Here is a 27,725-nt window from a genome sequence, read left to right as displayed (position 1 = left end):
GGCTCTGCAATAACTAGCTGAATGACCTTGGGCTGGTATCTTTCTGGGCCTATTTCTCCACCTGTAATAAGAAAGGGTGGGGCCTACTAATCTCTGTAGGCCCTGTGACCCTAATGACAAGTCTTCTAGAAATTTGACCATTCACTCACTCCTGGGGAGATAAGTCCTAGTCCTGTCCCAGCTCAGTCTTTTCCCCCTCCAGATCCATATATTTAACCACCTCCTGGATGTCTCCCTGGAAGACTCACAGCAGGCTTGAACTCAAGATGTCCCAAACTGAAGCCATGGGGCCTTCAGCTTCCCTCTTTGGTCAATAATATTTTTCTAGTCCCCCATACCAGACACCTCAAGGTTATCTTAGACCCCTTCCTCTCCTCTCCCTACCACCATCAATAGGTCCCTCTGTGGTTGCACTGCACAATGAATGGGCCTGCTGCCATCGTCACTATCTCTTTACTTCCTTTCTCATTCTACTGGAGGGAAGGATAACTCACAGCTCACCTGGATGACTGCAAACACTTCCTTAATCATCTTCCTATCTCTCACTGAGCTTCCTCCATGTGGAATCCACCACGCAGAGTGAACCTTCTAAAGACCAACCGGGATCATGCACTCTCTGGCCTAACTCTCCCCCACCCCTGTGACTCTCCATTGCCCTCAGATAAAGGCTGCACCACTAAAGGAGGCTTGGCCACGACATCCTCTGAGAGGAAGGTTGTCTTCAGTCCCTCTGCTTCTGAAGTCTACACAGAAATACTTCAGGTGCCTCCTTAGGGCTGCCTTAGCCTCCAGTGTGTCACCACACTGATTATATGGTATTGTACCTTTTGTGAGTCTGTGGGCCCTGGAGACAGCACAAGACCTGACCGCAGGTCCTGCCATTTATCCCTGCAGCTCCAGGACCAGGACACAGAGAAGGAACCTCACAGACACTCATGAATAGTGGTGGTGGTGGTATATGTGTGTGTGTTGCAACAATGTGGAGGTGGATATTTTTCTTTCCTCTCCCTGTCCATTCTTAGCGTCCTGGGCAGTGGGGTTTGGAGGAGGCTGGGAGCTGGGAGTGCAGGCTGGGGAAATGGGGACTCACCAACGGGCATGACAGCCATGATCAGCTTGGGGTAGGCGATGTTGGAGCATCCCACTCGGGCCCCACAGATCCTTTGGCAGATGTCAGGGTCCACACAGCCCACCTCATCTGCAGAAGAAGTGATGATGGTTAAAACTATGTGATCTGGGGCCTGGCTCGTGCCTTCCCTGGTTGGCCCAATATTTGTTTTCTGACACTATAGGAAGGTGTTCATTGGTGACTCTGACAGGGCAAGTGTCTAGGGGGTCAGGGTACAGATGGGTGTGTGGGTATTGTGACATAGCTGTTTCTTTTCTGTACTGCTATCCTGACAAGCCTGACATGCTCCTTCGGGCTTTAGGTCTTATGCCTTTATAAAAGGCAAATATCCTTGAAAGTTGTCAAGAATGCCTTAATTGGTCTTTCCTATATACAAAGGAAGCAGGATTTAAAAATAGCATTCAGATACAAATTTCTTCTACTGAAATACTGAAACATTTGGCCTGCAAAGCCTGACGTATTTACAATCTGTTCTCAACAGAGAAGTTTGCCAACCCTGCTCTAGTCCAGCATTGCCCAGGAGCCTCTTCTCTGGAAGCCCCTTGCAAGGCCCACATGCCAGTGCCCAAAGCGGGAGACTAGCTCTTACCTGGGTACAGGGCCCGGCTGATCATGCCAGGCATGACAATGAAGAACATGGGGAGGATCTTCAGGTAGCCCCCCAGCACGGAGCCTCCCTTGGCATGGGACAGACTCTTGGCAGAGAGAGACCTCTGCACAATGACCTAAAATGGCAGCAGTAGAGGCCTGTCACTTGGACCAGGGAGGGCTCAGCTTAGCCACAGGTGAGCCCTGACATGGGTCACAGATTGTGCCCCTCCACCAGTTCCAAAGTGACCACCAGTTCCAAAGGGAGTCCCCATCCTCTATGCTTCTGGGTGCCTTGTTTTCCTGCAGAAACCACTTGCTTTGTGGTGGGCTAAGCCAAGCCTGGGGGCAGTACCTGATCTGTGCACCAGCACCAGGTGGCCAACACCGTGAGCCCAAAAATGAGGCCTGGCCATGGGATGTCCCCGCTCACAGGGTCCCGGAGCATGTGGAAGGCGTCGGGCCGTGGGAGGTGACAGGTGGTGTTGGGAACTGTGACATTAGGGATAGCCTGCCTGTACCGCTGCTCCAGGCCTGGATACCAGCCCACCTCCTGAAAGCCTGTGGTGAGAGACCACAGTGAGTGAAACAGCCCTGAGACCCAGCTGAGCGCGACTGTTGCTCGGCCCACCCAAACCCCAGTCCCAGGCAAGGATCCCTGGCTTGGAGTCAGCGTGGGGCATGGGGAAGGGAAGGGAGAATGGGATCAGACCTGAGATCCTTGGTGTGGTGTACAGGGAGTCCTGCTCTTAGGAACCCCAGCCTAGAGGGGACCATGACTCTGTGTTCTAGGGAGTTCCAGTCAAGCCATGGGGGTGACAGCCAAAAACAGGTTAGAGAGGTGGGGGTATGTTAGGTTTCATCTTTACCCAGAAACATGAGGACCAGGGCTCCTCCGACCATGATCACTGTCTGCAGAGCATCTGTGTAGATCACGGCCGTGAGGCCCCCTGGGAATGCAAGGACAAGGTTTGTCAGCACCAACAGGATGTTCCTCTCTGGGTACCTGCCCTGTGCTTAGCCACACTGGGGAGCCCAGAGAAGACACACAGCCCTCTTAGGAGGTGGACTCTGGACACCTGCCATCCCAGCACCCTGTGCCCACCCCCTCTGCCTCACCTTGGGAGGATGGAGGGCTGGTCACGGTTAAAGGTACTCAGGTCTTGTACTTTCTATCCCTGCAGCTCTGTGGTTGTTGTGCTATATCTCTTTATATACATAAACCCAAAACAAAACAAACCAAACCCATTGCCATTGAATTAGTTCTAACCCATAGCAACCCTAGAGGACAAAGAATTGTGCCATAGGGTTTCCAAGGAGCAGCTGGTGGATTTGAACTGCTGACATTTTGGTTAGCAGCTGTATCAACTTAACCACTGTGCCACCAGGGCCCCTATATATATTCATTTCTTTGCCTGTGCCATTAGCTCTACTGAGAATGATCGCTCCTAATCTCTCCTTTCTCCTCCCAACACCCATTTAAATATGTCCTTTTTTCAGGGCCAACTTTAACCATCAGTAAGTCTGCCTCAAGTCAGTCACCCAGTGTACCCAGCCCTGTGTGAGGAGTGCTGGGGGAGACAGGAGAAGGTAGTCTGTTGCTTTCCCCAGGGCACCTCACAGTTACTCTAGTCCAATGACTAGTCTCCTCATCTCCACCCTACTCTATGTTGCAGTTGGTCTTTCTCAGTGTCTCTTAGTGCCCCTCCTTCCCAACTCTGTGCCTCTGTTTCATATTTCTGGCTCTTTCAGTCTCCCCTTGGCTCTGTGACATGATGCCTTTCAGTCTTTTTCTTTTATTCTACACCTCTGTCTCTACCTCCCTTTCTCTGTTTCTTCTGTTTTTCATTTTCTGTCTCAGGATCAGTTTTCTCTGTCTTTCTGCCCCTCTCTCTGTGCTTCTTTCTCCTTCAGTCTTTCTCTTTGTGTCTCTGAGAGTTAGTAAGCTTCCCTCTCTAACTCTCCCTGGCTCTGCATCTCTATTTTTCAGTGCCTGCACCTCAATGTGACCTTCCCTTAGCCCTACCTGCAATGGTGTAGACAGCTGTAACCACCAGCAGGATCACTGTGGAAAGATAAAGGTTCCAGCCCAAGGCCATCTGGATGAAGAGTGCTCCAGAAAAGATGTCAGTCTGCAGAGAACCAGGAGCCAGGAGTCCAGGTCACTCAAGGACCTTGATGTGGCCACCATGGATACACCATGTATTTACTTTCCCAGTGCCCTCACCCCTCACCACACAATGAAAGTGAGCCTCAAGTGCCATGTTAAGGAGTATGGCCTTGATCTTGCAGACATTGAGGAACCATAGAGACTTTAAAGCAGATGCATACTGCTTAAGGATTCAAAATTGAGAATAATTCTGGATGGTAGCACTGATAGGATAGTCTATGGGCTATGAGGGGTGATGAAGGAATGCAATGAAAGATTGAGCAAATGAAGGGAAAAGTTGAGATTAGAGAAGAGGCCATTTGAAAGGAGAGAGTAGGAACCCAGAGTGTTCCTAACTGCTCCCCAACAGAGTTGTGTGCCCCCACTCAGCTACCAGATGGGTCCACAACTGACCTAATGGGGCAGGAGCCCTGATGCAGATAACCACAGGTTCTAGGCTAATCCATGTGTTTGGATTTATTAGAGGACTTTGGGGCACATCCTTGGTCTAAACTGACTTAGGGTTGTTCTCAAGCATTGGTGAAATGAGAGGCTTTAAAGAGTTTTACGACCCTAGAGCTGGTAACTTAGTAACTCAGTTACATTTAGTGTTTGTTGATACCATTCCATGATCGTTTATGAACCCATTACAAGGTCTACAACATGATAGAGTGGAAGGAGACCTGGATGGATTAGAAGACCTGAACTTTAGTTCCAGTCTCAGAGCTAGCCTTCTGTGTGAACTTGGTGAAGTCATTTGACCTGTGTAAGTTTGTTTTCTGAATTTAGGTCAAAAAAGAAGAATAAGGACCTTTCTAACCCTAACATTCTAGGCAATTAATACATGGTTGCTGAATGAAGAAACAATTAAAAGATAAAGATAAATTAATGAAGAATGAATTCTAGATTATGAGTTTTTAGGAGATGGGGTTTATCATCCACTCAACAAACATTTATCATTCATCTTTGATTCCTCCGCTTCTAAGGGGGCGTATATCTTAGATATATGTGGATCCATAGCTGTATGAAGGAGTGAAATCGTCCATCCATCCATCTTTCCATCTGTTCTTCTATTCATTCATTCTTCCATCCAATCTGTGACTATCAGCTCTCTCTTAGTGACCAGTCCATGGTAGTATCCTTAGCATTTTCCTAATTAGACTTTTCAAAGAGATGACATGGCCACGTAGGAGTAGGTACCCACCGATATCTTGGTGAAGATGTAGAGGATGAGAGACAGAACAGACATGTACACCTGGATCCTCTGGCCCCCGAATCGCTTCTTCAGGTACTGTGGCATCGTGACCACACCGGCTGCGATGTACACGGGGACAAAGATCCATCCAAGGGCTAGGAGCAGCCAGGTTGCCTGGGAGAGCGGGGAGAAGAAGGTATCCAGGTCCTAAATTCAGATGGAGGGGCAGCTTCCCTCTCAGAGACAGTGCTGTGTTGCAGAAGAGCCCTGAGCAGGGAGGTAAAGAACATGGGACCTGATCTCAGTCCTCCTGTTAGTAATTGTGTGGCCACTGAGAAGACCCTCTCCTTTCTCCAGACCTTGGCTTCCTCCTCTGTAAAATGGATTCTTAATTCACCATTCAGCCTCTCAAGCACCTCTGAGTTTCCTCCCAGTGTTAAGGCCAGGGATGGAGGTAGGCGGGGTGGGCTTAGACCCCCTTTTCCCCGATCAGCCTCCAGGCCAGCATCTTACATTCCACTCAAAGCCACCGACAGCAAGGCCTCCAGCAGCCCCTGTCCCAGCCAGGCCAATGAACAAGCCGCTGCCCACGTTGCTGGACATCAGAGAAGCGCCGATCTGCAAGGCACAAGCAGAGTCAAGGGTCAGTGGTCAGGAGTAATATACATCAAGCTGGAATCAGGGCCAAGGACTTCAGGAGCTGGGAAAGAAGCAGAGAGAGTAGGATCTAGACTCAGGAAATCTGAGGTCAGAGTGGGGAGAGGAAAGAGGAACAATGAGGAGGAGAGAAGGAACTGGCATTTGTTGGATACCTGCTGTGTGTCAGGCACTGTGCTGGGCTCTTCATATGCAGTCATACATTGAAACAGCGAGGCACCTCCTCTCCTACCCAATCCAGAGCTCCCATCTCATAACTCAAGGAAATATGAGGTATTTGGCAAAGGGTGTGGGAAGGGATGGGTGGCCAATTAAGGAAGTGTGCGAAGATATCAAACTGTCATACAGACATACAAGTTCTGATTCTGGCCCCAGACTGAAACCTGATCTCAGGTGAAGGAGACAGAGCTCACATCCCCTGTTCACCTGAGAATGGGCACCAGCATCTTGCCTTTCCCACAGGGGCACATCTGCACACTTTTGCACTGTCTGTCTTTTGGGCACAGCCAGGAGCCCTGGCTCATGCCAGAACATTTGCCTCATGCCCAGGCTTTCTCTCTACCCACTGTGAGACACAGAGTTCTGCTCTGTGCATTTATCCAGGGCCCCTTGCTTTCCCCCAGTGGACCAGAGGAGATGTGCTCTGTCCTGCTTCTTTTCCTTCCCAATGACTCAGTTCTAGGGTTGTGATTTTGGGTGGGTGCCATCTGAGCAAAATGTCTTCCAAGAGTTTTTGTTTTTTTTCTTTTGATGAGGCAGCAGCAGCCCTATGAACTGCCTTGCATCCCTGGGGATTCCATCATGCTGAAGAGCATGAGATCTCCTTGCCCCTACCCTTTCATGTCCCGGATGCCTGAACCTTCCAGAAAGCTCTGTAGGCCTCCTGGTTTTCCCCGAACTCTTTAGGGAGTCTATGACCAGTGGTGGGTGGGAAAAGCAGTGAGAACCAAGAAAGGAATGGGAAGAAGTAGGAGATGGTTGTTGGTGTGTTTGTGTACACGTGTGTCATGTATGAGTTTGTATGACTGGGCGTGCAAACAGCTTCAGCTACCATTGAGGGCTGACAATTCCCCTACTAGTTTTCCAGGTGAGGCTTACCTCACCCCAGCACATTTCATGAAGCATAAATTAGTTTTGAAGACCAAGAGAAAAGTGAGATGGCAGAGGGGAGAAAGTGGGACTCACAAAGATCTTGGGGATAAATTCCTTAAGGTTGTTGGGGATTTTACCTCTATAATTTCCCTTATTTAACTGTTCTTCGAAATTAAGCTTATATGTCACCCTCCCAAGGAAATCTTCCCTAGCCCATCTTCCCCTAAGCCCCACTGTCTGGGAGTTGGGGGCTTCCCCCAAGCTCTCACAAGGTTCTATGCTTCCCTCTAGCTCAACACTGATCATGTTGCTTATGAGTCAGCTGTGAGCTTCCATCTGACAGGGACATTCTAGTTGCATCTCTGTATGCTCAGGGCCCAGTATAGGGCCTACACTTAGGACATGTGCAATAAGTGCCTGTTCAAGGTGTGCACTGACAGGACCACTCAGGCTGCAGGGTGAATTTGGGTTGGAGAGAAGTCCAGAGTCAGGAAATTCAGTAAGGAGGCTGCCGCCTTTGTCTACGCAAGAGATGAGGACCATGGAGGGCGGGGATGGAGGAAAACAGAGGTGGGAGCCTCCACGTCGAGAAGGGAAAGAGGAAGATCAACTCACTGGCCACCAGCTCATGGACTTCCCTGCCAGGAAATAGCCTCCAATGGTCCCTCGGCTTGCACGAATAGATGACTGGAAAGGAAAGGGTGAGAGATGAGGATTTCTCGCACTTATCTCCAAATTTGTCCTCCACCCAGATTCCCTACCCCTCAGTGGAGGCAGCACGGGGCCACAGTGAGTGAGATCTGGAGCCAAACACAGCTGAGCAAGTGTGTAGGTTTCACCATTTTAAAGCTATGTGCCTTTGAGAGAGCCGCTTCCCCTCTCTGAGCTTCAGCTGTCATCTTCCAGGGCTGGTGCGAAGAGCAAAGGAGATAAAGGGTATAGAAAGACTTCATGCATGACAAAGTGCTGTGCAAGAGTATGAGATTATTATGCTTGTATGCTCTTGTCCTCTTATCCTTTCTTTCTTCCAAAACCTGCTTTCAGGAGATGATTTTGTGTCTCATTCTCAGGTGTATAGTGGCTTCCAGGGAGACTGCCTTCTCCTCTCTTCTCCCTTCTCTCCTATCTGGGAGGACACCCACACCTGATGGCAGGGGGACAGAAACAGCTACAGCCCTGACTGTGGATCTTTGGGCACCAGGCAGAGTGAGAGGGGCTCTGTTTTGGGGCGTCTGTTGCCCTGGCCTGAGGCCAGACCACATCACTTATCCCCATTTAGGACCCTGCAGTGTACCCCTGTCCTACACCAGCAGGTGGTCAATTATGGGCCTGTTTGGGGAATTGATCTGAAGAGAATTGCACGAAAGGAGAGTGGGGAGGGAAAGGAGTTTCTCTGGGACACAGGGGCAATGAGGAAGGAAGGACAAGCATGAAGCAGTTACTAAGATCCTGAAGCCAACAGGTCTCTGATGGGGTCTGGAGATGGGAGAAATACTAGATGCAGAGGAAGGCAGGGGAAGTTTATCAAGAAGATTCTCTTCCCTAAGGGAAGATGATTAATTTGTCACTGTTGTTGTGAGGTGCTGTCGAGTCAGTTCTGACTCACAGCAACCCCATGTACAACAGAATAAAACATTGCCTAGGGGTGTGGCCAAGACTTCAGTTACGAGGGAATGAGAAGTCTGTGTAGGATGTGGAGCTTGTTAAGCTTTTACACAAACTTCTGGTGTTGCCTCTGATTTTCTGGGAGGCTAGAAGAGCAGAAAGGATCCCATTTTATATATGAGGAAATTGAGGCCCAAAGAGGGGGCATGGCTTGTCCAAAGTCACAGAGGAGCTGGTATTTTTCACGGCCAGCTACCTCCAAGGAGCCAGTGACCATCTGTGTCCATTTCTTCCTCCACCAGCCCTAGGAGGCAGGGATTGCTCACCCCGCTCCACAGATGAGGAAATTGAGGCCCAGAGAAGATTCCTGGCTTTGCCACAGCCTCATAAGTAGAATTGAAGTCACAGTCTGCCTCACAGCAGAGTCTAAAGGTGCTGGAATTTCTCCTGAATGCTATGGCGATGATAGCAGCCATTTATTGCCTACCGACTGTGTGCCAGGCACCACGCCAGGTGCATAGATACATTGTGTAGCCAAGTGGTCACAACAGTTCTACAACATAGTCCCTATTATTTTCATTGTTTAGATGAGAGAACACTGAGGCTCAGTATATTCCCAAGGCCACACAGCTGCAAACTGCCTGCTCTTTTCCCACTGCACCAAGGCTTGTGTGGACAACGGAGAACTTTGGGGTTTGCCTGCCTCCCTTCCTTATGAATGCATTAGCCCCAATATTTTTTTTAGAAAGCACAACTCCTCTGCAAGAAACTAGCAAGTGGAGGGCTGGGCTAGGGCAGGGAGTCAAGCACTGGCAGGGCTGGGAATCTTGGGATGGGGAAGAGGGCTCAGGGATGGCTGGGGGGTCAAAGACAGAAGTTGCATAGAGACAGTGAGTCAGGAGACTGGAGCTCCAGGCCTGGCCCTGCCTCTGGCTTGCTGTGTGACATTAGGAAACTTACTCCCCCTTCTCTGGGCCTCAGTCTTCCCTTCTATAAAAGGAGTTGGAGGGGATGATTCCTGAAGGCCCTTCCATCTCAGACCCCCTGTGATTCTGTGATCTGCCTTCCTGTTCCCAGCTCCACAATCGAGCCAAGAATGACAGCCTGCCTCTGCCCCCATTTCGAGGCCCCAAACTCTGGACTTACTCACCCAGATGCCCACAATGATGACGAAGACAAAGTAGACAACCACAACCGTGATGTCATAGGCATGCAGGCTGACCCCAGAGTCCAGTGTTGAGTGCGGCATTCTCTCAGCCCTGTACCTGTGCCTCAAAGCTCCAGGCCCCGTTGCTTCCAGCACTATGCTCATCTGTTAATATCAGTCACCACCAGGCTGGACTTTGAGGTGTTCCTGGATTCATTCCTTTCCTTTAATGATTAAACAGTGCCAAGCACTATTAGCTGCAGGGAAACCTCTGAGCCCCACTGGCACGTAAAGTCTTGGCCACCCGCCTTCCCCTAAGTGCCATCCCCACCCTTTATAAGACTACCCCCAGCTATCACATGACCATACACACACAGATATACACACATATGCTCATACATGCACACACACACACATACACGCACACACACTCCCTCCCCCTGCTCCAAGAAACACGAGGAAAGGAGCAGAGTCTCAGACTCCGAGAGCTAGAAGGACCTCAAAAAAAGGGTGGTCAATCTCCTGCTTGTGTGGAGGGGAAACTGAGGCGCAGGGAAAAAAAGTCACACAGAAAGGTAAAGGTGAAGCTGGGACCGGAAGTCAGGCTTCTTAACAGTCAATTCATGATTTTTTCTTACAGTCTCGTGGGAGGGAAACAGGGAGGTGACTGGGTGAGCCTACTACTGCCCTTTCAAAGCTGTTGGCCCCCACCATGTCAAGTACCTACCTCCAACGCACTGAGGTGTCATTTTCCTTTTATTATGTAGAAAACTAAGGCCCAGGAAGAGAAAATGATTTAGTCCAAAGAACAGAGCAAAGCCATCTCTGACAAGGCAGGGCCAGAATTCACATCTTCTTATGCCTGGTCCAGGAGTCCCTAGGAAACGCAAATGGTTAAGCACTCAGTTACTAACAAAAGGTTGGTGGTTTAAGTCCACCCGGAGGCACATTGGAAGAATGTGCCTGGAGATGTACTTTAGAAAAATCAGCCACTGAAAACCATATGGAACACAGTTCTACTCTAACACACATGGGGTTACCGTCAGTCAGAACTGACTTGAAGGCAACTTTTTATTTGTTGGTGGCAATACACACAACCAAACATACATCTGTTCACAATTCCTACGTTTCCACATTGAACTATAGTTCAATGACATTGGTTACATACTTAATATGTGTCACCTTTCTCACTATCTCTACCCATATTGCTACAAAACTCAAACCAAACTTGTTGCTGCCGAGTTGATTTTGACAAATAGCAAACCTACAGGAAAGAGTAGAACTGCCCCATAGGCTTTCCAAGGAGCAGCTGGTGGATTCGAATTGTCAACCTTTTGGTTAGCAGCCAAGCTCTTAACCACTGTGCCACCAGGGCTCCAATATTGCTACATCACTGTTAATTTAGACTCTTCTCCCCTTAAAGTTCTTATCTGTGCTTTAGATTAACTGTCGTCAGATTGAACTCATATATCTAATTAACACAAAGTTCTCCGGGCAAATATTCTCTATTAATTGATCTAAATTGTTGTTTAGTTTAATGATGGCTTCATAGAATAGTTTCAGTTCAAGGTTTAAAGATTTTTTCTGGGCAATAGATTCCAGGGATCTAGTAAATCTGATTTCCATATGAATTTAAAGTTCTGGGTCTTTTTGGTTGTTGTTTGTTTGTATGGCTTTGATACCTGGACTAGAGTTCCCTTCCTTTTGCTGTGATGAATGGAATGACTGGGGTAAGGAGACCTTCCCTGAAAAGTGCACAGAATACTAGCCTAGGGAAAAACATCATCCAGGGACTGAGGCAGCCTGGTTTCTAGTCTTGTCTGCACCTCTAGGTAAATTGCAGAGTAACTTTAGGCCGGTTGTTAAATGTCCCTGGGCCTGGGTGTCCTCGTGTGTGTGAGCTGTGCCCTGCCTGCCTCGCAGCCGCAATGAGGATGAGTGTGCTCCTGAAGACCCTCTGTAAACCATGGGTTACCGTGTGCTCTTGAGGTTAACACAGAGAAATCCACACTGGCATGACCTAGCTTGGGGGCCCAGACGCCAGACACACAGCTGTGCCTTCTCACATGGTCCTTCTGAAATGGCTGCATTTGGGACATCTCAGTCATATGAGTGTCTACTCTGTGTTCACCTGCTATACACACAGGCCAAGGCCGAGGCTGCAGTAACCTGGGTAAAAGGGCCCAGCTGGCCCTGCCACCCTCTTGGCATTCCAGAGGATCACAGAACTGTGGGAAGGGGGGAGGGAGGGAGCCAGGTTCTCTTCCTTTCTCTCTTTGAGGAAAGAAAATGAAAGGTAGGACCTGGCCCCCTTGGACGCCTGGGCCCAGAACCTCAGGCACCAGCCATGCTGAGCCCCTCAGGGTGAGCTGCATGGAGGGGTGTGGGACATGAGGCTGGTGGATCCTTGGGTGTTAATCAGGGAGGGGAGAAGGGAAGGCCTGAGCTCGGGATACCTAGAGCCCCACTGGGAGGGCTTCTGAGTCCCAGCATCACTCTGTCCGAGTGGGGAACATCCTAATCCTGCTCTTCCTCTTACCCTCCCCACTGGGAAGAGCCCACACACTGGCCCTTGGGGTTCTACTGTCTATGAGGCCTGTCCCCCAACTACTCTCTCAAAGATGCTTGAGGCTGAGCCCCAAACCCTGCTCTTTTTAATTAAACATAAGCCAGCCGGTTTGGGCTCATAGCAACCACTCCTCAAATGTGGCTACCACTCTCCTGTTACCTACTCAGGCAACTTAGCAACGCAGAACCCAGCAGAGTGCTAGCAAGGGAGCAAAAGAGGTTTTGAAACAGCCAGGATAGGTATTCTAAAGCCCATGCACAATGCCTGAGCCTTTGATATATCAGTAAACCCCTGTGACCCTCTCCGGGTCTATTTATTTTTGCTTAGCACAGAAGTATAATAATCTTTGTTATTTCTCTTCCCCAGCTCACAACAAATTAAGAACAGCTAATTAGGACTGGAGAGAAAGGCTGCTCAGGAACAGAAGTGAGAATAGCAGCCGATGGCTTGACAGGACACGAGATGTCCTTAAACCCATGTAAAGAAGAAAAGACAATGCAATACCAACAACAACAACAAAAAAAAACCAAACCCAATTCCAACCCACAGCGACCCTGGAGGACGGAGTAGAACGGCCCCCTAAGGTTTCCAAGGAGTGCTGGCGGATGCAGTTTTGGTTAGCAGCCGAGCTCTTAACCACTGTGCCACCAGGGCTGCAAGACAATTCAAAGTCCCTGCCAAATTGGAGTGTCTTACGGTGGGGGCAAACAGACCAAGCCTCCACCAAGGGCTTTGTTGAACAGCAGCAGAGGATTCATACGCGTATCATCAATGACCCCGAATCACTGAGAGAAGATTACCTTATGACCAGCACCTTCTGTTTAAGAAGACATAGAATATGAAATCCAGGCAGGGAGAGTTCTGTTCAAAAGGGTTGAACATTCTAGACAGGTGTGTGTTCAATAATGAGGTCTCTGTTATCCAGAGAACACCCCGGAGTGAAGGTTTGACCTGTGCCGTCATTCTTACAGTAAATAAACACTCACTGTGCACCAGGCACTGTGCAAGGCATTGAGGTTACAAGGACATACGCAGTCGATCGCGGGGAAGGCAGACTGCTGCTATGCAAGATGGTGCCTACAGCACAAAGCAGATGAACATCTGCCCAACTGCTGAAGAGCTCAGAGGAAGGAGCAGCAAAGTCCAGGTGAGAGATGGGGAAGGGTTTACGGGTAATGGAGGGTGGTTTGAACCAGGCCTTAAGCGATATAGAAGTGAAAGTTTCCACTGAGCCACCAAGATACAATACACATAAAAGTAATAAAATTAAGGGGCAGATTTGCCCCGTAATAAGAACTGGATTTACAGCTCTGAAGACTCTATGAGAAGGATAAAATAGGATTTTGTGAGTATTTCTTTGGATAAATCTTCACTGTGTTTTCCTAACAAGAAGGAGGAGGGGTTGGCGGCTGCTCTCTCCTCACCCCAGGTGTAGAATCTGTTAGAAGAGCTTTGGCAGGGAAACTTGGAGAGCTTGGTAAGTGTCTCCTTTGGATGAGGTCACTGTGGACAAGGCTCTGACTCAAGCTTGAAATAAGTGGCACAGTGGTTAAGAACTCAGCTGCTAACCAAAAGGCCAGCAGTTTGAATCTACCACGGGCTCCTTGGAAACTGCATGGGGCAGTTCTACTCTGTCCTGTAGGGTCACTATGAGTCTGATTCGACTCAATGGCAACTTTTTTTTTTTTTTGTGGCTGACTTGCTGCTTCAGATGTGGGAGTAAATGGGATGTTGGTTTGGGGTTAGGCTGGGTGTAGGATGCGTGTTTTTTTCTTTTTTTTTTTTTTTGTATGTGTGGACTAGAAGTGTGCCACATACATGAAGAAGACAGTGTACAGATCAACTTACAGCCTTTTCAAGAGGCTATCTGGAGGTGACAGAATTTGGAAGTGACCCACTAAATCTGTAGAGCCTGAGAAAGAACTAGATTGACGGTAGATTAGGATGCAGTGCCTGAGTCAGGGCTGGGTAGGTGAGATTCCTCATGTTGAAAAAAAAAAAATGTTGAAGGAACCCCAAATAACCCATGAGAGCACCCACAGGGAAGAGTGAGCCTTAAACTGGGTCCAGGCCCAGAGAACAAGAGCTGCCTTAGAAGAGTCCTAGTCAGGTCTAAACTGTCCTACTCCCTGGCTTCTCCTTCCCCCTCCACACCCCAACTCCCAGGGGTCAGAAGCAGAGGTTCTCAAGTGTGGAGGAGGTAAATGGAAACATAACAAGCTGACAATATCCCCTTTCTCAAGGCAGGCAGGCTGTTAAGCCAGAACCTGCATGGTTCTTACCTTTGAATGAAGATTGAAGTGTTGAATAGAATAATCAACTATGATCAAAAGGTAACATTTGCCCAAAAGCAAAGATGAGAAGGCAGGAAGGAGCAGGGAAACTGGTCTAACGGAAACAAGGAACCTGGGGTGGAAATGAGGAGAGCGCCAACACATTGTGGGGACTGCAACCAATATCATGAAACTATGGAATGGGAGACCAATTTACTATGTAAACTTTCACATAAAACACAATAAAATGTTCAAAAAAAAATTGAAATGTTGAATAATGAATGACTTTGAACATTATAACTGATGTAAAATTTCTTAAATGAGACTGTGTTTTCACACCTAAAGTGACAGCAAGGATTTCTATTATTTAGTTATAATTAGAAACCTCATAAAACTGCCTGAGTTTTAATCTAGGGATAAGGGAAGAACTACCCCACTGATCAAGTTTAAGGGCCATTTGCTTAAGAAAGTTGCTCTCAGGGTTTTACTCCCTGAGTCTTGTTCCTTCCGTATGCCAGTTCCCAGGACTTCCAGTAAGCAGATCTCCACTTCTGGCATCTGCAGCTCTTAGGGCTTTAGCCTATGCCCTTACAGAAGCATCTGGAAATCACAGCTCTGCTTTGAATCCTGGGGCCAGCTAATTCCACCATCCTCACAGCCTTGTCCTTGAGGTCACCACCCAAAATGTCATTCATTCCCTCTGAATAGCTAACCTCTCCTATCTCCCCATCCTCATGATGTTCTGTGTTTTCCCTGTCCCTACCCAACTCCTTGCACGAGTTCTTGAGTCATGCAAATGGTTAATGGTCTCAGCTGCTAACCAAAAGATTGGAGGCTTGAGTCCACCCGGATGCACCTTGGAAGAAAGGCCTGGCAATCTACTTCCAAAAATCAGCCATTAAAAACCCTATGGAGCACAGCTCTACTCTGACACACATAGGGTCGCCATAAGTTGAAATTGACTGTATGGCAACTGGTTTTATTCCCACTGCTCCTCTCCCTCTCAGCCATTCTACAGGGCCCATGTTGTACAAATGCCTCTCTGTTCTCAAGCTTTTCACTGGTAGGCTCTCAGCTATCATAGCAACCAGGCTGTTGCATGAACATCCGCTCCCTCTGCAGCCTTCTTACATAGAGGCTCTGCCTTCTTCCGTACCCCTCAGAGTCAAAATCCTCCTTCTGCTTCCTTGCTGCTGAATTGTACTACATGTAATTCCAGAAAATGCCAGGCTCTTCCTCACCACCAGGTGTTTGTGTAAACTCTTTCCTTACCACGATTCTTCCTTGGAGGCCTTCTCTGACCCCCGCACCTAGGGAACTTCCTCAACCCCATTGTGCTCCCCTATTTATCTCACTGAATGTAACTGTCAGTTTCTGTGTGTCTTTTTACTAGATTTTAGCCCCTCAACAGCAGGGACCTTGGTATCTTATTTACATTTGTTCCCCAAGTGACTAGTACAAACTCAGTGCTTAAAGAATGGAGGCCGAAAGTTTTTAATAAACATGTTGGAGTGACAGGGGTGGACAGTGGGCAGGACAGGGGATGTTGGGCTAGAAAGACACTCCAAGCTGAAAGAACAGTAAGAACAAGGCAACGGAGTATAAATGGGCATAATGTGTTCAGAGAACGGCTTGTTCTGGTGTGGCTGGCATCTAGAGTCTGCATGGAGAGTCCGCGGGGGGCCACAAGAAGAAGTGGGTGCTAAAAACTGGCATTTTAGAACATCTCTCTTGGGGCAGCAAGGGAGCTGGATAAAAGTGAGGAAACTGGTGCAATGGTTTAGACGGAGATGGGGACCGTCCTGAGGGGGCGGAGAGGATGTGGCCTTGGTTGTTCTTCTTGAACTGGAAGCATGCAGACCTGCACTGCATTCTCTCCCATTGCTGTGCCCTTGCCTTGACCATGGTACCAGGGTCCAAGATCCTCCATCTTATGTGCCCCCCACCCCTTGGTGATGCTTCTCTTCAGCTCCCAGTGCCTACATGTGCTCATTCCCTTCCAGGAGCCATGAGCGAGAACCAGCCTTGAATTTGTTCCAATCCCAAAGGGACTGGCATTGTAACTAGGATAGCTAGGATGGGAACCATTGGCTAAAGCACTGAAGGTGGGATAAGTAGCTTGAGGCATCCAATGTTGATGACAAAGAGTGGGTCCTCATCCCATGGAGCCTTCGAATCCATGCCATGGAATCAGAGATTTCCTTGTAGAAGGGGACCCCTTTCATGCTCTTGCCTAGGTGTTCTTCTACCTTTGTCTCTGTCCTCTGTCTCTTCCAATGCTCCTGGCCCCAAGCAGAATCCTGGGCATGTAACAGTGTACCTCTGGCTGGCCTCCACCCTGGCTACCTGCACATTCTTCCAGAAAAACCACTCTGAGGGGCAGAGCCAAGATGGTGGAACAGACAGATGCTTCCATCCAGCCCTCTTTACAACAAAGACCCCCCAAAAAAGTCAAAAGAGTATATTTGTGATGAGCTGGGAGCCCTGAGCATCAAAGGCAAGCTTGGACAATGAACTGAGGGTCAGGGGAAGGAAGAGACAGTTCAGAAATGGAGAGGAGTTACCGGACCTGAATCGCAGAGAGCCCTCAGGCACCATTCTTGGAGTGGCGGTGGCGGCAGCTGCGGCAGCAGGCTGGTCCTAGCGTTTGACCGCAGTTTCCTCAGGGAGAAGCAGCCAGCCACACAGCCCACTCACACCTCCGGAACCTGAGCAGAAGGGCACGGCAAAAGCTAAATACTTGTGTATATTTTACTGCGCCCCCCCCAACCCCAACCCAGCTTCAGCGGCTGAATCCCTAGGCCTGAGATAGACCCTGGTGAGCACTGGGAGCCGTCCTCCTGGCCTTGGGGAAGGAAAAAATTTGCAACTGGGTGGAAAAGATAATTTGCTAGCTCCATTAACTGGGGGAGCTCAGGACAGAAGTGGCTCCTGTCCAGGCATAGACTGTCCGTGGACCTTGAGCACCTTTCCCTTCTGCATGGACCTGTGTGGGCCTATTTTTGGTAGAATAGGCCCTTGTTGGCAAACTCCAACCATTTCAGCAGTGTGGTGGAGAGGTGGGTGTTTGACATTTGACATTGCTTTGCCTATTAAACAAGGTCCTCACCTACCCACAGCAGGGACCTAAGGACTGGTGGCTCCACTTGGGTCGCCCAGCCACCTGCGACAGGGGTCCAGGGATAACTGATACCTCCCAGTCCTTACAACAAAAACTTCGGGTGCCCATGGTCCCTCTGTAGAGCCCACCCACCAGCACGCTCTGGGGAACAGAGATGTGTTTTCCTCAGAGACACTTGGGGGTTGGTTCTCAGCCCCCTGCCTTGTTCACAGCATGACCCCCTGCAATCAGATACGGGTATATACACCAATCACCCCTGCCCCTCTAAGACTGTAGAACAGAGCCTCTACCACACACTTGATATCAGCTACCTGGAAACCTGAGCTGAATTCATACAAGAAAACTGAATGGACTCCTAGACTGATATACCTGATAACAGCTCTAGCCAGCTGGGGACAGCACACCAGAGCTCCAAAGGTGAAAATAATCAAGCTAGCTCACTCAAGCAACCCATAGGGGTATACCAAAACAAAACAAAGCAAGCAGCTACGACACAGTAAGAAAGCATAATTAATACAATAACTTATAGATGGCTCGGAGACAACAGTCAATATCAAGTCACATAAAGAAACAGGCCATGATCACCTCAACAGGCTCTCAAAACAAAGAATCCAGGGATCTTTTAGATGAAAGTGCATTCCTGGAATTACCAGATGCAGAATACAAAAGTTCAATATACAGAGACATCAGGAAGGAAATGAGGCAAAATGCAGAACACGCCAAGGAACACACAAATAAAGCAACTGAAGAAATTAGAAAGATTATTCAGGAACATAATGAAAAGTTTAATAAGCTGGAAAAATCCATAGACAGACAGCAATCAGAAATTCAGAAGATTAACAATAAAATTACAGAAGTAGATAACTCAATAGAAAGTCAGAGGAGCAGAACTGAGCAAGTAGAAGCTAGAATTTCTGAACTCAAAGATAAATCACTTGGCACTAATATATTTGAAGAAAAATCAGATAAAAGAATTTAAAAAAATGAAGAAACCTTAAGAATCATGTGGGACTCTATCAAGAGAAATAATCTATGAGTGATTGGAGTACCAGAAACAGGAAGGGATAACAGAAAATACAGAGAAAATTGTCGAGGATTTGTCGGCAGAATACTTTCCTGGTATTTTAGAGCATAGAAAAGGATGGAATACTACCAGACTCGTTCTATGAAGCCACCATATCCCTGATACCAAAACCAGGTAAAGACACCACAAGAAAAGAAAATTATAGACCTATATCCCTCATGAATGTAGATGCAAAAATCCTCAACAAAATTCTAGCCAATAGAATTCAACAACATATCAAAAAAATAATTCACCATGACCAAGTGGGATTCATACCAGGTATGCAGGAATGGTTCACCATTAGAAAAACAGTTAATGTAATCCACCACATAAATAAAACAAAAGACAAGAATCACATGATTTTATCAATTGATGCAGAAAAGGCCTTTGACAAAGTTCAACACTCATTCATGATAAAAACTCTTAGCAAAATAGGAATAGAAGGAGAATTCCTCAACATAATAAAGGGCATTTATACAAAGCCAACAGCCAGCATCATGCTAAATGGAGAGAGCCTGAAAACATTCCCACTGAGATCGGGAACCAGACAAGGATGCCCTTTATCACCACTCTTATTCGACATTGTGCTGGAAGTCCTAGCCAGAGCAATTAGGCTAGATAAAGAAATAAAAGGGCATCCAGATTGGCAAGGAAGAAGTCAAAGTACCTCTATTTGCAGATGACATGCTCTTATACACAGAAAACCCTAAGGAATCCTCCAGAAAACTACTGAAACTAATAGAAGAGTTCAGCAGAGTATTGGGATACAAGATAAACATACAAAAATCAGTTGGATTCCTCTACACCAACAAAAAGAACATGGAAGAGAAAATCATCAAATCAATGCCATTTACAGTAGCCCCCAAGAAGATAAAATACTTCGGAATAAATCTTACCAGAGACGTAAAAGACTTATACAAAGAAAACTACAGTATACTTCTGCAAGAAACCAAAAGAGACTTACATAAGTGGAAGAGCATACCTTGTTCATGGATAGGAAGACTTAACATTGTAAAAATGTCTATTGTACCAAAAGCAATCTATGCATTTAAGGCAATTCCGATCCAAATCCCAAGGAGTGCTTTAATGAGATGGAGAAACAAATCACCAATTGCATATGGAAGGGAAAGAAGCCCCGGATAAATAAGGCATTACTGAAAAAGAAGAACAAAGTGGGAGGCCTTACTTTACCTTATTTTAGAACCTATTATGCTGCCACAGTAGTCAAAACAGCCTGGTACTGGTACAACAACAGATACATGGATCAATGCAACAGAATTGAGAATCCAGACATAAATCCATCCACATATGAGCAGTTGATATTTGACAAAGGCCCCAAAAGAGTTAAATGGGGAAAAGACAGTCTTTTTAACAAATGGTGCTGGCATAACTGGATATTCATCTGCAAAAAAATGAAACAAGACCCATATCTCACTCCATGCACAAAAACTAGCTCAAAATGGATCAAAGACCTAACTGTAAAATCTAAAACGATAAAGATCATGGAAGAAAAAATAGGGACAACATTAGAAGCCCTAATACATGGCACAAACAGTATAGAAAACATAAAGAACGTAGAAGAGAAACTAGATAACTGGGAGCTCCTAAAAATCGAACACTTATGCTCATCCAAAGACTTCACCAAGAGTGAAAAGACTACCTACAGACTGGGAAAAACTTTTTAGCTATGACATTTCTGATCAGCACCTGATCTCTAAAATCTACATGATACTGCAAAAACTCAACTGCAAAAAGACAAATAACCCGATTAAAAAATGGGCAAAAGATATGACCAGACACTTCACTAAAGAAGACATTCAGGTAGCTAACAGATATATGAGGAAATGTTCATGATCATTAGCCATTAGAGAAATGCAGATCAAAAGTCCAACAAGGCTGGCATTAATCCAAAACACACAAAATGATAAATGTTGGAGAGGCTGTGGAGAGATTGGAACACTTCTACACTGCTGGTGGGAATGTCAAATGGTACAACCACTTTGGAAATTGATTTGGCGCTTCTTTAGAAAGTTAGAAATAGAACTACCATACAATCCAGCAATCCCACTCCTTGGAGTATATCCTAGAGAAATAAGAGCCTTTACACGAACAGATATATGCACACCCATGTTTATTGCGGCACTGTTTACGATAGCAAAAACATGGAAGCAACCAAGGTGCCCATCAACGGATGAATGGATAAATAAATTATGGTATATTCACACAATGAAATACTCCCCATCAATAAAGAACAGTGAGGAATCTGTGAAACATTTCATAACATGGAGGAACCTGGAAGGCATTATGCTGAGTGAAATTAGTCAGTTGCAAAAGGACAAATATTGTATAAGACCACTATTATAAGAATTTGAGAAATACTCTAAACTGAGAAGAAAATATTCTTTTGTGGTTACTAGAGGAGGGAGGGAGGGAGGGTGGGAGAGGGGTATTCACTAACTAGATAGTAGATAAGAACTACTTTAGGTGAAGGGAAAGATAGCACACAATACAGGGGAGGTCAGTACAATTGGACTAAACGAAAAGCAAAGAAGTTTCCTGAATAAACTGAATGCTTCGAAGGCCAGCATAGCAGGGGCAGGGGTCTGGGGACCATGGTTTCAGGTGACATCTAAGTCAATTAGCATAACAAAATCTATTAAGAAAACATTCTCCATCCCACTTTGAAGTGTGGCATCTGAGGTCTTAAACGTTAGCGAGCAGCCATCTAAGATGCATCAATTGGTCTCAACCCACCTGGATCAAAGTAGAATGAAGAACACCAAGGACACAAGGTGAGTACGAGCCCAAGAGACAGAAAAGGCCACAGGAAACAGCGACTACATCATCTTGAGACCAGAAGAGCTAGGTGGTGCCCAGCTACAACCGATGACTGCCCTGACAGGGAACACAACAGAGAACCCCTGAGGGTGTAGGAGAGCAGTGGGATGCAGACCCCAAATTCTCATAAGACCAGACTTAATGATCTGAGACTGGAAGGACCCTGGTGGTCATGGCCCCCAGACCTTTTGTTGGCCCAGGACAGGAATCATTCCTGAAGCCAACTCTTCAGACATGGATTGGACTGGACAATGGGTTGGAGAAAAAAAAAAAAAAAACAGTCTGAGTACAACCTCCCTGCTGAGAACTTCCTCTTCCAGAACAATGAAGGAGACTAATATTTACCGGGATTTGCCAGATACACTGAGTAGATCACATCACAAGTATGATCTCGATTGCTATGTTAATCATATGCATTAGCTTTATTATTCCCAGTTTTGTAGATGAGGAAACAAAGACTCATTGGTTAAGTGCCATAACTACAGCTTTTTTGAGTTTCGAATTTGGGTTTGACTGACTCTAAAAGCTGTGATATACCACCTGTCCTTTCTCTCCTGGCCCCACTTCTAGGGAAGGAAAGCATGAAAAGTGAACCCCTTCTGGTGGTGATGGGCAGTAAGGGGGTAGAAATTGGCCCTTTTTTGCCCAGTCCAATGGATACTCTGAAGTAGGGCACAAAGGTCACTGGATTGGGGGTAGGAGTCCTGGAATCTGTGCCTCACTTCCAGAGATCTTTTCAGCATCCTTTCCTATCACAGCAGCCCTCACTCACCCCTTCCTTCCCTGCCTACCTCTGCACCGTTCCTGCTACAGCTCTAGCTCCTAGCCTACATGACCTGGTGATGCTGCATTCCTTTTTACATGCCCACGCTCTTCTCAATTCAAGTTCATATTCAATTGAATTTAGTTCACCCCAGTAAGTCAGTGAGCATACTCTGTGTCAGGCCCTGTGCCAGGCCTGCCCATTGCACAATTCCAGGGGGCAGCATTCCCCAAGAAGACAATGACAATGATGCCCCTGGTGTTGGGGAAGGCAGTGGCTGTGCTCTCTGCTGAGGAGACAGAGATAACTGAGGCTTGGCCCTGGAGGAGGAGAAAAACACACCGAGTGTGCAGACCAGGGGAGGCCCTACCCACGCCAGCCACCTCCGGGCCAAGGCATCTGACATGGGGAAGGATGGAGGCCCCATGTGGACAAGCTGGATGCTTAACTGCAAGAGGAAAAAGTTGTTACATAGGAGGGTAGAGAATGAGAAAGAGAGTGACAGAGACCCAAGGATTGAAAAGAGAGGAGAGAAACTGAAGGAGAGTTATAAGCTCTAGTCCCTAAAAAATGATCCTTGCCAGGCCCGGCCTGACCCATACCTGTGCAGTCTGGCCTGGACAACACCTCCTGGGCCCAGTCTCTCAGCCTCAGTCCCCTGGGCAGCAACTCCCCAGTCGTCGCGCAGCCTGGCCTGACCTGGCCTCTGACTACTGCTCTGACAGCTCAAGTTTGGCATGGGTGAGCCGTGGCTCCACCCCAGTGAGGTGACAGGGGCAAGCTCTGAAATCTCACTCCAGCCCCATGGGCCTCGGATTTTGAGGAACAACTCTTGCCATTACTACGGGATGTCTTGGAGAAAAGAAAACTTCTTCTGGGCTCATAGTTCTCTAGGACCCCCAGGGTCAGATGTGGAAGTCCACAGCTTCAGAGTGAGCTGCTGTTGTTGCTGCTGCTGGCAGCCCTTCCCCTCACATACCTGGGCAAACAGGTTTCTCCAGGCAGGAGGTGGGGTGGGCTGATTCTGAAAATGTGGGCATTGTTTGGAGCTTAGGAACAAGGTCTTGGCTTGGGTATTAGCTTGTCCACAGGTGTGACTGAAACACATACACATACACACACACACACACACATACACACACACACACACACTTGCACGCGTGATTGGTAGCTGGTCTAGGCAAAGAGTGTGGATTAGCGATGTGCACACAGAGCCCCAAGCCAGACAAACCCAGGTCCATTGAGTCCCTTTCACTCACTAGCTGGGTGATGAGGACAAAGTATTATACTTCACATTTCCGAGTCCCATTTTTCTCTCCTATAACATGTAGATAATAACACTCACAGGTGGTTGGGAGGATAAAATGAAACAGCGGATATGAAAATGTTTCACAAACTGCAAAGTGCTATGAACCCAGGAGGCATGGCTTTTACCTGTGCTCAGTAAGATTTCAGGATCCATCTTGATTGCCCTATGGCTTGACCTGGAATGGCAGTGTCAATAGAACAGGAGAATCATCATGCGGAGTCAAAACTTGAGTCCTGCCCACTAGCTACATTATAATGGAAGAATTATTTAACCTAACAAACCTAAGATTTTGCATCTGTAGACAGATAGATAGACAGATAGATAGATGCCACTGAGTCAACTCTGACTCATGGCCACCTTATGTATAGCAGAACAAAACATTGCCCAGTCCTATGTAATCCTCACAATAGCCAACATGTTTGAGGCCATCCTTGTGGCTACTGTGCTAATCCATCTCACTGAGGGTCTCCCACACCCTTGTTGGCCCTTTACTTCATCAAACATAATATCCCCTTCAGCAGTGGATTCCTCTTCATGATGTGTCCAAAGCAAGTGAGCTGGACAGTGTTCTATTGTGATCCATACGGTTTTCATTGACTGATTTTTAGAAGTAGGTGGCCAGGCCGCTCTTTCTAGTCTGTCTTAGTCTGGAAGCTCCACTGAAACCTGTCCACCGTGATTGACCCCGCAGGTATTTGAAATACTGGTGGCATAGCTTCCAGCATCACAGCAACACCCAAGTCACTACAGTATGACAAACTGACAGATGGGTGGTAGGAGATAATAATACATACTTCTTAAGGAGTTGGGAAAATTAAATGACATAATGTATATGTATTAAGATGATAAAATGGGACTCCTTGTGTTTCAGTTTTGGTTGAAGTCCAAAGGTTAAGAACAATATAACATGCTCCTGGCACCCCCACATTCTAGAAATGAATCAGAATACTGAGGGAACCCATGTTGCAGCTGCCATGGATATGTCCCGAGCTCAAATCACCTGCATCAGACTGACCCAGCTGCCAGCCCTCTTTATTCAACCTTGCATTCAAGTTGAGGCCACACCTTCCCCAGGCCAACAATTGAGCATGGCAAGGATACTAGCGCACACCGATTCTGCAGGAAGTGTAACTCATCTAATGTGTACCTTGGCCTGGACGACTCTTCTTTGGCTCAGCTGAAACTTTCTTGGGACTGCCCTGGAGCCTGGACTCTTCCTTACCTTCTTCCTCCTTGTCACACCTGCCATGTGACCTGAGGGCTCATGATTCCCACTCCTGCTTCCTCCCATTGGTCCTGCAGTTGTTTTCCCCCAGTAGGTCTCTCGCACCTTTGATACTGTCTTTGAGACAGTTTCTTGGAGGAACCATTTCTGCCACCATCTCTGTAGAAGTGTGACTGTTCTAGAGTCAGGAGCGGTACTCGCTTTGAAAAGAGCTAAGTGATATGGCATCCCCTCCTCCCTCCCTGCTCAGTCAGGGGAGCCCATAGGTCTCTTTCATCCTCACTTTAAGCAAGTGAGAAGAGTTTCTAAAGGTCTGTTGGCAGAGCTTTAGGTGTGTCCCATAGGCCTGCGGACTTACAGGAAGAAGATGGTGTCGGTTGGGGTCATTTTGAAAGGGAAATTGACCCCAGCAGATGGATAGGTCACTAGAAGGCCAGAGTCTGAAATGGAAAATGTTGGATAGTACCACTTGGGAAAGCTACTAAGAGGAGACCTACTTTAGATAGACAGTTCTAAGGGTGTTTAATGCCCCTTTCAGCACCATCTTTTTGTTTTTCTGCTGCTTACCCCTACCCTCCCGAGGTCCTGAAGGTCTTTGGATCATTTCCTTCCTTCTCTCCTCAACTCTGGCTGGTTAGATGTTGTCTTCCTGACATCCCTCCCAGGTAATCTCCTGCCGCCGTGCTCTTACAGACCCTGTGAGGGGCTCCCATTTCCAGCACTGATCGTGCTGGCCTACCCATGTCCATGCCAGCACCCCACCCCACCCCAAACTGTGAGCTCCTCTGGGGCAGCAGCTGGCTCTTTTGGGTCCCCATGGCCTAAGACCAAACACAATTGTGGGCTCCCTGGGATTTGGTAAAAGGACGGATCGGAGGATGCTGACATCAGATATCTTCTCTGTAGACATCATTTGTATGAGGATCCAGAGCTCAATCTAGGAGAGAATAGCTGAGCCCAAGGAGCAGAAGGTAACAGAGGAGTAGAGAAAAAACCTTGGAGCCAGAAGGCTGGGGATGAGTTTTGCCACCAACTCATTTGTGATCTTGGACAAATCTCTGTGTCATGTGGCCACCTGTTTTCTCATCTGTGAAAGGAGATGTCTGCAGCTGTTTCTAAAGGCCTTGAAGCTCTGAAGGGCTGTTGACTAAATTATCCAGAGGGTCTCCTTTAACCTCTCAGTTCTAAGAGTTATGGAGGAGGTGGAAGCCACTGGAGTTACAGCTGAAAAGCAGAAAAGCAAAAACTTTAGTCAGGCACCTCTGGAACCCAGGCCTGCATCTCGCGTTCGCCAGTTATGTGATGCTGGGCAAACTATCTCTCTTCTCTCACCCTCAGCTTCCTCACATGTGCAATGGGGATGACAAGATTTACCTCACATTCATCTTGGGGCATAAAGTGAGTATGTGTGAAGCACAGACTGCATGGCCTGGCACAGTAATGCTCAATCAATAGGTGCTATTACTGCTATTATTATTTATTATTATATAATTATATAACTATATCCACAGGTGAGATGGCTCCACATGGCTCTGCACTGGTGTTCGCCCTGGAACAGCCAAGCTATTTGGAGACTTCCTGGGTCCTAAAAATTCCACAGCCCCAAGAGGCCTCAAGTGGGGTTGAGTTTGGTGGCTTCATGCATTAGTCATGACCATCCCACCTAGTCCTGTCCTCTTCAGGAAACAGAGCCTGCAGCTGCCCAAACAAGGCCCTAAAGAGCCCTCCAAGGAGAACTCTCCAAGCTCTCCAAGGCCGTCACTGGGAAGAAAATAAACAAGCCATGAGTTCTCTGCTGCCTTTTGTAAGGAATCAGGCCAATGAGATTCAGAGGAGCCTGGAGTAGCAGATCTGGAGCTCACAGTGCCTGTCCATCATTCCCATCTCCGCCCCCCCCCCCCGCCATCATGTCCTTTCCTGGGTTCGGGGTCTTATGGCACCCCAGAGTTGCCTGTGTTTCCCCCATTATAACACCTATCAACTGAGTTGTAACTGTCTGTTTTCCTTGCTAGTGCTGCACTCCTGGAAGGCAGGGCTTCATCTGATCCATGTCTATTCCAAGCGCTTGGCACCAGGCCTGGCACACAGTAGAAGGTCATTACATTTTCATCAAATAAATGAACAAATGCATATTACATTAGTTTCCTTCATTCCCTTGAAAGGACTTTTTAAACTATAAAGCTCCAAACCAGTGTAAGCTGTCATTAACAGAACTACACATATTACCTGGGATTAAGTTTGGCTGTGAGTAATACAGACCCAAGTTAACAGTAGTTTAAACAAGATTTTTTTTTCCATGTAAAAGCCTGGAAAATAGAACTGGTAGGGTAGTTCACAATTTTTTAGGCACTTCAGCTCCTTTTATCTTGCCATTCCACCATTTTTCTTTTCATTGTCTAAAATGACTGCTCGGGCTCCAGCCATTGCATTTATATTCCAGTGCATATTTACCATGAATTGCACATGACACTTCCATTAACACCCTGTTGCCCAGGAGTTAGTCTTCAAAGAAGAAATGTCATTACTTTGGAGGGTCTTGTACCCAGTCAAGAATCTGAATTATTTTCACTCATCAAAAGGGGAGAATGGATGCTGGGGGGTAACCAGGAGTCCCTGCCACACCACACTTTATAGTCTAAAAAGCAGGTCACAGCATTCTTGTATTATCTTCACCCACTAGCCCTGTGTGGTACTTAGGAATAAGAGGCATTATCCCTACTTTAATTGAGACTCTGAGAAGTCAGTACTTTCCCAGGGTCACAGAGTAAGTTTGTGGCTAGACAGAGATAAACATCCAAGGCCACCGCCCCGTACCAGGTTAGCGATCTTTCCTCTTCATCTGCTCTGTATGAAGGCTTCTTGAAAATGGTGGAGGTTGGGCTCCTTCCTCACAATTTACTCAAAAGCATTCAACGGACACCTGCTGTGTATGCAGGAGGCACTGGGGACCCAGAGAGGAACCACACCTAATCCCTCTCAAGGACCTCTCAGTCTGATTGGGG

General features: G+C 47.3%; 1 protein-coding gene across 5 annotated transcripts in view; it reads right to left on the bottom strand.

Annotated features, from left to right (window-relative positions):
• SLC5A9 (solute carrier family 5 member 9) overlaps nucleotides 1-23,126 on the bottom strand; it is a 39,297-nt gene extending 16,171 nt beyond the window's left edge. The window contains exons 1-12 of one of the 5 annotated variants that reach the window (XM_049879228.1): nucleotides 22,792-23,126; nucleotides 16,974-17,112; nucleotides 10,290-10,439; nucleotides 9,566-9,786; nucleotides 7,426-7,497; nucleotides 5,575-5,679; nucleotides 5,071-5,235; nucleotides 3,744-3,849; nucleotides 2,587-2,667; nucleotides 2,073-2,278; nucleotides 1,719-1,854; nucleotides 1,091-1,198 (exon numbers count right to left, since the gene is read on the bottom strand). In XM_049879228.1, the coding sequence (XP_049735185.1) occupies nucleotides 1,091-1,198; nucleotides 1,719-1,854; nucleotides 2,073-2,278; nucleotides 2,587-2,667; nucleotides 3,744-3,849; nucleotides 5,071-5,235; nucleotides 5,575-5,679; nucleotides 7,426-7,497; nucleotides 9,566-9,727 (1,141 nt within the window). In that variant the 5' untranslated portion in view covers nucleotides 9,728-9,786; nucleotides 10,290-10,439; nucleotides 16,974-17,112; nucleotides 22,792-23,126. The remainder of the gene's footprint in view (nucleotides 1-1,090; nucleotides 1,199-1,718; nucleotides 1,855-2,072; nucleotides 2,279-2,586; nucleotides 2,668-3,743; nucleotides 3,850-5,070; nucleotides 5,236-5,574; nucleotides 5,680-7,425; nucleotides 7,498-9,565; nucleotides 9,787-10,289; nucleotides 10,440-16,973; nucleotides 17,113-22,791) is intronic. The other 4 variants (XM_049879229.1, XM_049879231.1, XM_049879230.1 and 1 more) reach the window with 4 other exon arrangements.
• Nucleotides 23,127-27,725: the final 4,599 nt, after the last annotated feature.

This window comes from Elephas maximus, chromosome 3 (assembly GCF_024166365.1).
Source record: "Elephas maximus indicus isolate mEleMax1 chromosome 3, mEleMax1 primary haplotype, whole genome shotgun sequence".
In the NCBI taxonomy this organism is placed as follows: Eukaryota; Metazoa; Chordata; class Mammalia; order Proboscidea; family Elephantidae; genus Elephas; species Elephas maximus.
The sequence above is the reverse complement of the archived record's forward strand: the minus strand, read 5'-3'. Positions and strand labels throughout refer to the sequence as shown.